At 35.1% G+C, this 13,954-nt stretch overlaps 2 protein-coding genes across 4 annotated transcripts; one reads left to right on the top strand and one right to left on the bottom strand.

Annotated features, from left to right (window-relative positions):
• Positions 1-5,394: 5,394 nt before the first annotated feature.
• LOC102596694 (uncharacterized) lies at positions 5,395-13,749 on the top strand. Of its 3 annotated transcripts, none has more exons than XM_015311483.1 (17): positions 5,395-5,575; positions 5,678-5,760; positions 6,463-6,637; positions 6,708-6,813; positions 7,051-7,133; positions 7,782-7,808; positions 7,935-8,101; positions 8,231-8,341; positions 9,254-9,334; positions 9,450-9,514; positions 9,942-9,998; positions 10,504-10,575; positions 10,678-10,926; positions 11,593-11,708; positions 11,869-11,964; positions 12,080-12,241; positions 13,365-13,749. In XM_015311483.1, the coding sequence occupies exons 3-16, from the start codon at positions 6,504-6,506 to the stop codon at positions 12,228-12,230; spliced, it is 1,515 nt and encodes a 504-aa protein (XP_015166969.1). In that variant the 5' UTR covers positions 5,395-5,575; positions 5,678-5,760; positions 6,463-6,503; the 3' UTR covers positions 12,231-12,241; positions 13,365-13,749. The 3 variants fall into 3 exon arrangements, with proteins under 3 accessions (XP_015166969.1, XP_006339487.1, XP_006339488.1); XM_006339425.2 differs by having other exon boundaries at positions 5,670-5,760; XM_006339426.2 differs by lacking the exon at positions 13,365-13,749 and adding an exon at positions 12,439-12,528 and having other exon boundaries at positions 5,670-5,760.
• LOC102597260 (protein CCC1-like) lies at positions 12,280-13,640 on the bottom strand. The gene is made up of 3 exons (XM_006339427.2): positions 13,415-13,640; positions 12,995-13,206; positions 12,280-12,852 (listed from the first exon to the last, which is right to left on the bottom strand). Exons 1-3 carry the CDS (start codon positions 13,620-13,622, stop codon positions 12,469-12,471), a joined length of 804 nt encoding a protein of 267 aa, XP_006339489.1. The 5' UTR covers positions 13,623-13,640; the 3' UTR covers positions 12,280-12,468.
• Positions 13,750-13,954: the final 205 nt, after the last annotated feature.

Here is a 13,954-nt window from a genome sequence, read left to right as displayed (position 1 = left end):
GGGGGGGGGGGGGGGGGGGGGGTTGTTCAATATTGCGGCCTTTTGGGATTTCAAGGGCCATGTAAGTAGGAACAGTTCCAACCAAGTAACTCATTAATCTATAAGATTTTGACACGTTTTACAATATGGACTAGGTAAATAACACTAACTCCTAAAAAAAACAAATGAAAGTGGCCATCCCTTACAATTTGTTTGCTATATACTTTAACTGAAATTAAAATTTAAATAAAAACATGATTTTCAACACTTATGTGAATAAATGTTATACGGAGTAATATTTATGTGATTATAATTTTTTTAATAATTTATGGTCCTAAAATTACCATAATATTTGTGTAACTATAGATTTTTATAATCTCCTAATATTTATGTGTTTATTTCTTATGAAAAGTTTGAAGTTTATTGTTTTCAAAGATAATAATATATATTTTCTTTTAAATTGGACAATAAGAAAAAATTCCTTTTATTACAATTGTTTGTCTAATATATTAAGAATATTTTTTTTCGTCATTACGTTAACAAAATCATGTAGCACATTGATCTTGTCACATTACAATTTACGGGGAAATAAAAGGAAAGAGAGTTAATGAAAAGGAGAGTGCAAAATAAGGGTTACAGTGGAATATTGAATAAATATGGATATACTATCCTCTCAACTTTAACAAGAGGTCTTGCTATAATTTTAGATATTATGGAAAAAAATTCTTAATTAGGAAGTATTTCTTTTTTAAATGGTGTGCAAATTCAATTAATCAAATCTCTAATGGAGATAACTACTATCGGCTGGCCAATGAAAAATTAAAGAAAACATCATCTTACCACCCTTTTGAGGTGGTTCATCATCCTGCAGGTTGTACATAATGGTGGAGTCATATGTGAGTGTCAACTAATACATTTGCGTCGAAAAATTATACTATGTAGCTAGGTAAATAAATTTTCCTTAAGTATATATATGTTACATATTGATACCTTTTGATTTTTTCGTGAATTTATTTCTTTATAGTTTGACATTTCTTAATGAAAATTATGGCTCTATCATTGATCGTACATTTTAATTCTTTTTTATGTACAAACACAAGTGACAAAGGAGAACCTTGACGTAACAAGCAGTGGCGGATCTATTAAGGCATCTGGGGGTGCCACGCCACCCCCGAACTTCGACGGAAACTCTATAAATACATAGGTATATATATATAATATTTATATTTATATAAAGCGTGCCACCCACAGAACAAAATTGGCTTGTGGTGCCACGGTAGGAGGGCAACTTTAGAAGGCTGATGTTGCGGGTTCGAATCCCATTTGTACCTATTTTTTTGAGAAAGACATTTTTTTAAGAAAAAGGAAATTGCTGCACACGTTCTTTTAAGAAAAATTAGAGAACTAAAATTAATTTATATCGAAAAGATGAATAATTTAATCAAATATAAAATTAATTTAATCGATAAGTCTATTTGGCACCCACGGAGTCTAAATCCTGGATCCGCCACTGATAACAAGTAAAGTTATTTAATTTTCATGTGATCAGATATATGTTTAAGCCGTGCAAACAATCTATTGTAGGAATGTAAGGTAAGTCTTTTATATATATACACAATATATTCTTATGATTCGGCCTTTTACCAAACTGTACAGATACAAAAAAAAAACTTAGTGCATCGAATTTTATGTTACGTACAAGCGGTCCGTGACTGTAAATCACTCTAGTGGAAAGCAACATCATAACTGACATATAAGATACGAACAACTGGATGACACTTATGAATTGGTCATGAACTACAAAATCCATTGGTTCTTATATTGCAATATTAGATGATATTATATATGGGCTAATTCATCTTGGAGACTCAAATTTCAGACAATAGAATGATACTATGACTATGATTTGCATCCATTAAAAGGTGAAAAGAATATACCATCTTTTTACCCGGCTCAAATAGTGACATGACACTTGACAGTCAATAAAATATGTGAAAATGTACTCTGAAATTTATGTTATTTAGATTTCAATTAAAATAACTAAGTGCCTTAAATTTTGACGGATAAAGTTTTTCAATGCACATAAAATAATATGGACATTAGTTATTGAAAAAAAAATATTCTTCTTTTTATCCCAACGTTACGTACAATTGCCCAAATTAAGTCATTTTCTAACAAAAATCAACATGGATATTTTGATTATTTATTAATTTAATAAAGCTCTATATTGTCTCCAATTGTTAGGGACAAATATAGCCAACCTAAAACCAGAGTTTAGTAGTCACAAGCAAATACAATATTACAACTAGCTACGTACCTAGGACCACTTTTCTCATGTGCGATTAAGATTTTTTTATTTTTTTTGGGAGTTTCTTGCCCACTTCATTGGTAATATATTAAACTTAAAAAATGATTAGTAAGTGCGTTAGGTTTGATTAAGTGTATTTAAAAATTGGTGTATAGTTAATTTGCCTTTAATTAGGTGCAAGATAATATGTACAAAGAAACTTCACAACTTTCTTAGTCAGGTATGGATGTATGATATTAATTTAATTTAATCGCAAGATATTTATCTACAATTAGCTTAACTTGTATTTTTTTATTCTTTTATTATATATGGTCGAACGTGTTTTGTTTTTTGTCAAAATAAAATGCATCATGAGTCCAAAAACATAGGCTTCTTTCACTAATAATTTGTATGGACCTTCATCAAAGATTCTCTCCCACCAAAATCGATCTTATCCATTTGAATAAATTAATAAATTCCTCCGTCCGCTTTTAATTGTCCAGATAAAAAAATCAACAGATAATTTATTATTTCATAGTATCTATTTTACCCTTATTATTAGGTATTAGGATTAGTAATTAATTATCTCAAATTCATTTTTCAACGAGTGAGATGGACAAGACCGAATTGTTCGGATGATAATTTCTAAGGTACTGACTAGTGAGTTTGAGTCACCAGAAACGCAAAAATGAGGTAGTAAAAAACATCGGAAAATGACCATTTTGCTCTTGTACTTTCAGGAAAATGTTATATTTACCCTTGTCGTACTTTTTTGAATATATTTTCTCTTACTATCCAACTTTGGATACATATTTATTAAGTCTCATGTCCTCACTCTTATTATCCTGCTAGGTTGGAGAAATATTCAACATATTTTTCCTAATTTGTTAGGCTTCCATTTTCCTAGCCATAAATTGTCTATGATGACCCAAAATGTGAATTTTGTAATACTTGTCTACATAACATGAAAGTAGAACAAACATTAGTAAAGGGAAGAAATTGCATGAATTTAATGGCTCAATTGCTTGTTGTTTAGCCTACTCCAGTATTCATCCTCCCATGCCTCCACTTGTTCTTTTGTTCAAGAAATGACTTAAGCTCTTGAGGTTCACAAGGTGGAGGAAGTGTACATGGATTTGTATAACTAGGAGATTTCTCTAACCCTTCTTCCATGAATTTTCTCCATATACCATCTGAATTGCACGCCCACGACTCCGAACATATTTCAACAGCATTTGCAGGAATTATATTATTGGTTCAAACTTCAGCAGCTTTGCGTATTCGTTCAGCAAATGAAACATGTAATCATACACATATTCCATCTTCAATTCTTCGTGAATGAAATGACTTTCCGTTCTCCCAATATCCTGTGCCTGCCAACACATAATTGGTACCTATATTGGTGGGACATAGTAGGGTATCTAATGAAATAGTCAAGATGTGTGCAAGTGATTGTTGCATGCCCCATTACATGACTTGAAGAGATCCAATAAGCGAAAGGCGCTCTATCCTTCCATTTGATTCTTCTGTTACCTTATTTTATGTCCTTAATCACACTTCTCCATGATTTTATATTTACTTCAGCCCTACAATATTTAATAACAAATGAAATTATTAGTAGATGCAGGGGTGGAGCTACCCTTGGGGATAGGAATAGAGGTCAAAATTTGGTTTAATGCATATATATATATATATATATATACAAGTGTTTTGACACCTCTTGACACACAAACTGAAGGTTTAATGTAATGGTTAATTAAGAGGCGGCCAAAATTGCGTGTTAGTACTTGAGGGCAAATGAAGGTTACCACTTACCAGCCCCAAAATGACCAATCTGGGAAGACAATATCCAAACTTTGCCAATCTGAACAGTAGCTAAACAACGGTGGAGGGCCGGAGTTAGGTCTCTGGTAATGTTTGGCTGGCCAGTTTTCAATCTTAAACATGATCTCTAAATTAGGCAATTTGCCAGGGTACCACCTAAGAAGCTGTACAATGCCATACATAGTGAACAAATGTCTACTCTGAAAGTATCTCTTAAGCATTGTATCAACATATATATATTTTGCCATCTACTATAATTATATATTCTGAAATATGCATTCCATTTCTCTTTCTCCAACATTTTCCTAGTGATTCCTGTTTCCTTCCATGGCTTTAAATCTTCATGAATCCATCTAAAATACTCAGGACATGTTGAGTTGTTAGTGTTGAAGGGTTTATATGATGTAGGATAGTGATCTCTTGGGCATGTATTCGACCAATTCCATGAAGCACAATCTAACTGGTATTCGAGAATAGGGGCTTCATCGAAAAATTACTACTATATTTTACCTGCATAAATTTAAAGATATCATAATAAAAAGAGGTCAATATATATTGTATCAAATAGTATACTTGACTTACAAGATCAAACCTTCCAGTCAAGGACAAGAAAGAAACTGCGACCAGACTAGAGAAGAAAAACAACAAAGATTTTTTGTTCTTCAGATATCTCCATTTTTTTTGCCATCACTGAATTATTTGACATAAGGTATAGTATAATAATATTGTAAGTACTTAATATTGATAATCAGAGTATATAGTACTACACGTTAAGATTCGTGCTGCTTCCCTTGCCGTTTACGTTAACACTAGAACAGGCGACCTCAAGGATTTTTCGTAACTATTTAACCACTAGACTAAACATTTAACTTGTGTCAAGACGTGTCAATATTTGTATATATATTATTAAATTAAAATTTGACCTTTATATACAATGTAATTTTTCAACAAAAAGGTGTCAAGCGACACCCTTTGGCCAACGGTGGCTCCACCCCGGACTCACTTGTACATGCAATATGTTATATGAGACTTTAATTTAGTGACAAATTCATGAATGATAATTTATCATTTTCACTAATTTCCTATTTCTCGGCATTAATATTAATTTATTAAATCATGAAAATATTAAATTAGGGTCTCAATGGCCTTATATTCGAGTCGACCCTGCATTATTCCCCATCATATAAGGAGATGGATCACCTTTGACCTAAAAAAAGAGAATATACTTAAGTGAACTGTAAAATAGTACCTAATTGGCTAATTCAATTTAATTATAAGGCTATTAAGTAACATTTGGAAATGACAAGGGATGCATTATGAACTCGGAAATAGTTGAGGTAGTTTACTAAATCCAATCCCTTTATCAAAGCCCTTCACCCGACAATTTTTTCTCCTTCGAAGAGCGACACAGAATCTCCAACACTGTCTTCGGCAATGGCGACTCCTGAGGAAGCTAAGCTCCACCAGTTTCTTCAATGGCTAGAGGTCCCAAAATTGTTTCTTGGAAACTTACCTTTATACCCTTTAACATAATTTTACATAAATGATAATGGGTCACTAACTTGGACTTCAAATTCAGTTAAACAGAGCAGAACTACGTGGTTGCAGAATCAAATACAGTGAATCCAGTAAAGGGTTTGGAATTTTCTCATCTAATCATGCATCTGATGGTAAAGTTTTGATTTTTTTTCATTTTTTTGTTTTGCTTTTTCTTGCCCAAACTGTTTAATTTTGGCAGCATTTCTTGGTTTACAGGTTATTTGGTTGGTAAGTAAATGTGGAATTGTCGATAGGATAGCAAGTTTAGATGAATAGAGAGCTCGTTTAATTATCTTGGTTTCTATTGTCCATTTTTTTCTTTGTGAAAATTATGCTTTTTTTCTGTTGGGTCTTTAGGGTGAAGAGGAGGGAGATAATGCTTTATTGCAACTCTGGAGTTTGAGTATTAAAATTCTCGATGTTCGTTTAATTTCTGTGATTTTTACTTGAGCATGTAAATGTTTTGATTGATTGAATGACTCTTCTACGAGCACTTATTGTTCAACATGATCCTCTGCTACTGGCGACAAAAGGAATGATCTTTTGTTCCGTTTAATGTGGTTTGGAAATCACTGGTCCCCAGTTTTATTTTATCTTTTTCTTGTGTATATATCATTTTGTTGGTTAAAGATGTATTCATGTTTATGTGCAACATTACTCATCAAAAATAGCAGAAGGAAAATCTGTATTGAATCCTGTATAGTAGGGCGTTTTTTCGTTTGTATTGTAGTGGTGTTGTTTTGTGATCGATGAAAACTTTAATGTTTGGGGAAAAAAATGGAAATTCCTCTCAATCATGCATGTGCTTATTTCGCTGTGTCAATTTGTATCAGGGATACTACTGGTGGTTCCATTAGATTTGGCTATAACTCCAATGAGTGTACTTCAAGATCCTCTTCTTGGACCTGAATGTAGGGCAATGTTTGAGGAAGGGGAAGTAGATGATAGACTCTTGATTACCTTATTTCTAACCGTGGAGCACCTACGAGAAAACTCTTCATGGAAGCCGTAAGTATTAAATTAATCAGTGTTCATTTCTAAATAGAAAACTAAGGCAGTAATTGCTAGAAGACAACAGGTACTTTGATATGCTTCCAACCACATTCGGAAATCCACTTTGGTTTTCTGAAGACGAGCTTTTAGAGCTTAAGGGAACCACATTGTATCGGGCTGCTCAGTTGCAGGTATAGTTTCTTAATGTATGGCGTAGTTTTAATAAGGTCTTTCTATTTGGCCATACATAAATCCCTGATAAGTGATACCTGCCACTATGCCATTGTGAGCTTAAGAAAATGAGTTGGCGACATTCTTTTCCTCTTGGATTTGGATAGCTTATTGTTTTATTACTTTAGTATGAATGTTAATTCGTTCTTTACATTCAGTATCAAGCACATAAGAACTTAAGCAGGTTTCTGTTGCAGAAAAAAACATTGCAGTCTTTATTTGATGAAAAGGTGAAGAGGTTGGCTACGAAGCTTTTAACTCTTGATGGACATCCAGAAAGGTATGTGCCATATCAAACTTTTATAACTAGTGGTAAGTGTATAATTCACCCTTGCCTGCACAATATTATACTGCTAAAAACAAACTTATACTCTGTAATCACCATTTTTACAGTGGAGACTACATAGTGTATTACTGTGCTTAGATTAGGTGCAAAGGATGTTACATAATGTGCTAACCACTTCTTACCTATGCATACAAGAAAACTTTGTAGCCTCAGTTTCATTGTTGTCACTGTGAAAACCTTTTGGCTTTTTGCTTGTGCTTTGAATCATAATCTTATTAGGGGTCAGTGTTCCTTCAGGTGGAAAATGACATAATACGTACTTCAATGCCTTCATGGTTGGTCTCTATGCTGCATTCACGACTGATGGATTGATGGTTTCTTGAACAATTCATGCTAGATAAAAAGCTATATGCTGTACTCACCAGTGTATAGTGGAGAATGCATATTATATTAGTATACAGTATACTTAGATTCAGTGCAAACAGTGTTACATAATACTCTTTAGTTGGCACTTTCATCTTTTTGAAGTTGAACAGCTCGCTAGCCCAATGTGTTGGTCTTGTGGTTTTTATGATGTGTTGGATTTTAAAAGTGCATCGGTTATTTAGAAATCTTATTCTGAACTTGTTGCTTTTTTGGCAGAGATGTGAAGTTTGAAGACTTCCTTTGGTATGCATCTTTCTAGGAACTAGACAGTCATTCTCTTCCTAAACAATGGCCCCTCATCTTCACAATTCAATATTATATTAATTTTATGTAAGCTGCTGACACGTTTTAATCTCGTGGACATCATAGGGCAAACTCCATATTTTGGAGTCGAGCACTAAATATCCCTTTTCCGCGCTGCTATATATTTCCTATGGATTCAGAAGGACAAGATAGTGACATTTCTAGCAAAATCGTCAATTCTGCAACACAAACTAATGGTTGTGGCGGTTTATCTAATGGAGAGTCTGCAAAAGGTGAGGTCAATGTTCATTGTCTTTAGTATGTTTCTTCCAGCAACGTCCCCTCTCCAACTAAGGAACCTTATTCTTACTTGGTAGAATGAGATCTAGTTCTGACTATAATTTAAATACCTATGATTTCAGTACCCGAATATGATGCACTCCAAGATAAAGTTGCTTCTGCTGCTTCCATTTCACAAGGAGAGATAGTTTGGGTGGAAGGTCTAGTCCCAGGCATTGATTTTTGCAACCATGGTAATTTAGCAGTCCTTTGGTACCACCTATTCCTGGATTAGTTCACTGATATTCTACTCTGCGGTTCTTTATTTGAACTATTTAATAATTTCTGACTAATTAGTGTGATTATATGGATGTGATGGAGCCTACGAATACACAGAACAAGCTAAAGACGTCTTCCATCTTGCTTCTCCGCTGAAATCTGTAATTTTTAGAGGCTGTTTGTTTCGCTTGTTTCCTTTCTCTGTTGGCTTCAGCTATTTCAAATGTCCAAGATACATGTATAATGCTATCTTGTATCTCCAGGACCATAAAACAAAGTTATTCTTAGCGCTTTTTTCAATTAGGAGAAAGTATCAAACTATTGACTCCAATTGCAATACTTGTGCAGCTGTTGTTTACTGTCATACTATACCCTCTTTTTCAAGAAATTATGATTTTGGCTTTATTTTGATAGATTTAGCTTCCATTTTGAGGCACCTCTATTATCTCCAGAAAGCTGTTGTTGACAGTAGACAGTGTCAATTTATACTTTACTACAATCGTCAATCAGGCACACTCAATCAAGTTTTTTCTTGGATCTTTGTAGCTTTTCATTGATTAACATCTTACTCCTTGTATTCTTTTCTTCACTACTTGTTGTAAAGAGCGGATGTATAATATGAAGAGTGGATATATTGGTAGAGCTATTTCAGCTTCGTTTTCATGGCAAATTTCCCATTGCATCAATTTACTTATAGCTTTTTTGATGGTGTTCTCTGCCTTCTAAAAGCTTTATCATTTAATTTCAATTACTGGTCCAAATTAGAGCGAACTGGATAGTGTGAACTCATATGCCAACCCCAATTAGCTTGGGAATGCGTAGTTGTTGTTGGAGCACAAAGACTCTTGTATTTATCTATTTCCTTTTCTGCTGAAATTGCTGCATAGATTTCAAAGCTGCAGCAACATGGGAAGTTGATGGAACAGGAGCAACAACTGGAGTTCCTTTCTCCATGTACCTTCTTTCTGGTAGAATTTTTAACCAATTTGATTTCAGTTTTTTTAGTATATGCTATTTTTTCAATCCATACCATACACTCTTTGCTAGTTAGCCAACTAACTCGTGTGCTTCCTGATTAAAAAGCTGGAGAAAATCCTTCCCTGATTGAGAAAGAGATATCAATTAGCTATGGGAACAAGGGAAATGAGGTACATTCACCTGTTATGTGACATTTCATACACCAAATTTAGCATCGGAAACATTGCTTTGCTTAATTTTTCTGAGAATGCTGGCCTTTTCCATTGATGAGTTATCTGGTAGCTTTAGTATGTTTACCACTGTTCATCATCACTAATTATTAAAGAGGATCCTGCTGAGAGAGAAAGGTACATTCATAATGGTGCCTGAGTTGCTATATTAATGAGCTCTCCTCTGATGTCTATCTGGCTTTGGTGTAACGTCTAGAAAATAATGCAGTTTTTAGTCGTATTGCCCTTTTCTGGATCATGAAGCAATAGAAAAGCATTTTTGGATCTTTGTTCTGTCCTTTCCACAATTCTGAGAATAGGTTTATCTTTTTCCCCCCTATTATTCTTTTCATGTTTCATGCTAACATAGGTGGTTATCTTATGACAGGAACTGCTGTACCTGTATGGATTCGTCATGAATGATAATCCTGATGACTACCTCATGGTAATCTATTTAACGAATAATTAATATTATGAATCATTACCGGTTGCAATGCATGCTTGATCTCGTCTTCGTCCATGTTACAACATGACCCATGTTAAGAAGTAGAGGTCTTTGTCGACTAAATTGATTCAGGGTCTTAATTAAACTTTTGGCTTCACCTAATATAGTGGATGCATTGCTGGCATTCATTAACAACATATCAAGCCTAGGGCCTTTGTTTGGTATGCTGTCCAGTCCATGTTTAATTTCAGGCCTCATAGCTACAACTGCGTGTGCTTCATCAAGTCACTTTGAGTATTATGAGGCCTTCTTCGAGTGGAGCCTCATGGAGCACTTGGCGTTAAGAGGTCCATATGGATCAGAATTAAGTGCTGAAGGTTCTTAGTAAAGACCTCAAACTACTTCATCCTCATTAATTTGCTTGGATGCTTACCTTCTTTAACTGGTCAAATAACGGATGGTATTAATCTGGATTAAACTTACGCAATTGGAAAACAAATTTCAGGTTCATTATCCGGTGGAAGCTATTCAAAACGTTGATTTCTCAGATTCCAAAGCTCAACTTCTTGAAGCACAGGTCAGCAGGCTTTCTCTTACAAAATAATCTCATGGAACTCTCAAGCAAGAGTCAGGCTTGGTGTCTCTCTATGTGCAGTGATAAGCTCATATCTGTCTGCAGAAAGCTGAATTGAGATGTCTCTTACCCCGAAGTTTGCTAAATCGTGGATTTTTCCCTCCATCCAACTCATCTGAGGAAGATAAAGATAAACCCGTCAGTAGTCAAGTTTGCAATTATAGTTGGAGTGGTCAGCGAAAGACGCCCTCTTACGTGCATAATCTAGTTTTTCCTGCAAACTTCTTGAATGCATTGAGAACCTTAGCAATGAAAGAAAATGAACTTTATCGTGTTTCTTCCCTACTTGAGGAGGTAAGATCCATCTTCAGCAACTTCTCTTGGTCTTTTTTCATTTTATTATTTTTAGATGGAAAAGAATAGATAAAAACCAAAATCCCCAAATATGCTTCTGGTTAATAGTTCCTATAACTCCAGTTTCAGTTCTGTGAATACCTGGTCACTCGTGAATCTCTTATGTTAATTAGATATTTTCTTTTGACTTCTGCTACTACGTAGATTCATTTTCTCCATTGTTGGGAACTAGGCATCGTCTAAATGCTTCTACAATCATGAGTAATCTTGATACATGTGAAAGGATGTGTAAAAACTTTGCTATAAATGAACTGAAAAATATCATGGAATTTAAACTGATGATTTTAGAAAGAAGTATTGAACTCTCATATTTCTGCTCTCCCTTTGGCAGTCACCTTAGAAACGAAGATGTGAACACTGCCGTGTCTTCTAATTAGATTAAAAAGAGTACAGATGCTTCATTAGTACTGCTTGTGAAGGTGTTTAACAGAAGTACATATAGGAAGGTGTTATTGTTCATGGAACAGACTAAAAATTAAAGTGTGAAACATAAAATGGCAGTAGGTTTTCTCCATTGGTTTACTTGTTGTCTTATTAATCTTTCTAATCGCTTAAGCGAAAAAGCCATTTCATACAGATCACTAATTTTTTTTCTATTTCTCAAAGCTTGTTGGATCTGGAGGAGAAAGGCAGCCAACTGACACAGAAGTTCAAGCAGCAATATGGGAGGCTTGTGGAGATTCTGGAGCTTTACAACTTCTTGTTGATCTGCTTAACATGAAGTAATCTTCTTCCTAGTACTACCATATGGTGCCATTGGCAGTGTAGATTGAAAGACTTGCTAGTAGATTCTTTGTGCTACTCGTATCCCTTGGCCTGTTGACAATGTATTTTTTTTCTTTACTTGCTTACTCACTCTCTAAACTTTGTTTTCTCTTGAAGGATGTTGGATCTAGAAGAGGGTTCAGGAACAGAGGAGAATGACACTGAATTACTTGAAAAAGCTTGCACCGCAGAAACCCCAGAAGATTGCAAAGAGTATGATTGAAAACTACTCCCATACTTTTACCTTTAAGAGAAGTTTTTATTACTTGACTTGCCAACATGAAAATAGCTTGCAGGTTTAACTTTGTTAAAACTAACTTTACTGCAGATCCAGGACCAGTGACATTGCTCAGAATCATTTGCTGAGTAGAAATAAGCAATCTAGCATAATATACCGGCGGGGGCAGAAACAACTAACTCGTCTCTTCGTTAAGGAAGCAGAGCACGCGTTGCAATTAGCATTGACTGAGGAACTCTAGATAAATCTTGGGTTAGAACTTTTACCTAAATATTTGCTCTATACATTAGAACTTTTAACTTACTCTATACATTAGAACTTTTAACTTAAAAGTACATTAGTCAGACAGAAAAAAGTTAAGAACATTAATATTTAGAACACGATTTTGTCCGTCACAAAAATGGTTAAAACTGGGAAATCACCAAGTGCTTCTCTCTTTCCATGACCAGTTTTGAAACATAATAGTGACAAGTGAGTGATCACTCTTCCAAGCCAGCAACATTCCTGAGTGTCCAGCCAATACCATATGCAGCAGCCCCAGCAATGAGTCCATTGAAAAGGGTGATGCCTGCAGAAAGTGCATAATTCTGACTAGCAATCTTGGCCTTAGCTATCCCCAACAGTGCCAGGGCAACTGCAGAAAACACACAGGCACCAATGAACTTATACGTGTCATTTTTTGTGAATGGGATGAGCACGATGAATGCCAGAAGCGGGGCACAACCAAACACAATGAAGGCAGTAAATGTGATTATCCCACTCTTCCATGGCTTGTCAGCTTGATCTGGTGGCAATAATCCTTTCTGTATTGCCATCTTCTCATCTATCATGATGTCCCTATACTTTGCAAATATATTCACCACCTTGCACCAACAGAAGAGATTTGTTAATCTCGTGCAGGGGATAACTGGTGTCTACGGATTAAAAGATGCAGCTAGAACTTCATACTGAAAAGAATGGAAAAAAACAGAGCATTCAAGTATAAGATGAAAATTCAAAACATACTGTATTAGCATCAGTTTCATTCATTCCAAGTTGCTGATAATGTCGAAGTAATTCCTCCTTCTGAGGCCTGTGCTGGTTAATGACATCCCACTCAGTTACTGTCCTCTCCTTGACTGCCACATCTTTCTCCGTGCTGCTTGACACATAGTCCCCAAACCCCATAGATATTCCATCCGCAACTAAATTAGCAAAACCTAGCACCAAAACATCAACTGCAACAACAAAAACAAACATTTACACAGTAAGCTAGCTGCAATATTCTCCAACTCATAGATAAACTGTTTCTATGGCTTCATCTTTAATTTATGGTTTCATATATTATAATATTTTTTGCAATTTTGAAAGTCGAAATTACTCGATATATATATAGGTGGACAAGGACAAGACGAAATGTGAAATCAAATCATTTTTCTTGGGTACCAGAGGAAAGATGGCCAGCAGAGATGGAAGAAATGAGGGAGAAAGAAGTGACAATGGCATCAAGCCCTGCATACACGATGCTCTTCACTACTTCTCCTTTCCATGGCTCTTTCGGTCTCCCATTCTTCCCCTTCCCTTTCTCCAATTCTCCATCTAATGATCTCAGTAATGGCGCCCTAAATCCACCGTTGCTGTTTGTTTCCGCCATTTTTTCTGATCAATTCACTTCGACTACTCGATCGGGGTAAAAAGCATTTTTATGCAATTGGGATGTACACGTGTTTAGCTCTTATTTATTGTTGTGAAGAATTTGTCATCCATGCATCTTTCTTCTTCCTTCACGTGTCCATTTCCACTTTTTAGCATCTTGTAAACGGCGTGTGGCAGCCACAGTACCCTTCACCTAATGTTCCTTAATTTACTAGTAACAACTTTAGCCCATTTTAGGCCTAATTTGTTTTTATTATTAAAAAATAATAAGATGTATGAATGGATATTTGATATTAAAATTTGGGAAAAGGGTCAAAAATGTACTGAAAC

Source organism: Solanum tuberosum, unplaced genomic scaffold (assembly GCF_000226075.1).
Source record: "Solanum tuberosum cultivar DM 1-3 516 R44 unplaced genomic scaffold, SolTub_3.0 scf00010, whole genome shotgun sequence".
NCBI classification, from domain to species: Eukaryota; Viridiplantae; Streptophyta; class Magnoliopsida; order Solanales; family Solanaceae; genus Solanum; species Solanum tuberosum.
Note: the sequence above shows the minus strand (reverse complement) of the source record. Positions and strands in the feature narration are given on the sequence as shown.

Coding starts and splice junctions, on each gene's coding strand:
- LOC102596694 (XM_006339425.2), top strand. CDS start 5,525: ATGGCGACTCCTGAGGAAGCTAAGCTCCACCAGTTTCTTCAATGGCTA. Junction 6,638..6,707: donor GAAAACTCTTCATGGAAGCC/GTAAGTATTAAA, acceptor AGAAGACAACAG/GTACTTTGATATGCTTCCAA. Junction 8,102..8,230: donor TAATGGAGAGTCTGCAAAAG/GTGAGGTCAATG, acceptor CTATGATTTCAG/TACCCGAATATGATGCACTC.
- LOC102597260 (XM_006339427.2), bottom strand. CDS start 13,622: ATGGCGGAAACAAACAGCAACGGTGGATTTAGGGCGCCATTACTGAGA. Junction 13,207..13,414: donor TGCTGGCCATCTTTCCTCTG/GTACCCAAGAAA, acceptor TTGTTGTTGCAG/TTGATGTTTTGGTGCTAGGT. Junction 12,853..12,994: donor ATGAAACTGATGCTAATACA/GTATGTTTTGAA, acceptor TGTTGGTGCAAG/GTGGTGAATATATTTGCAAA.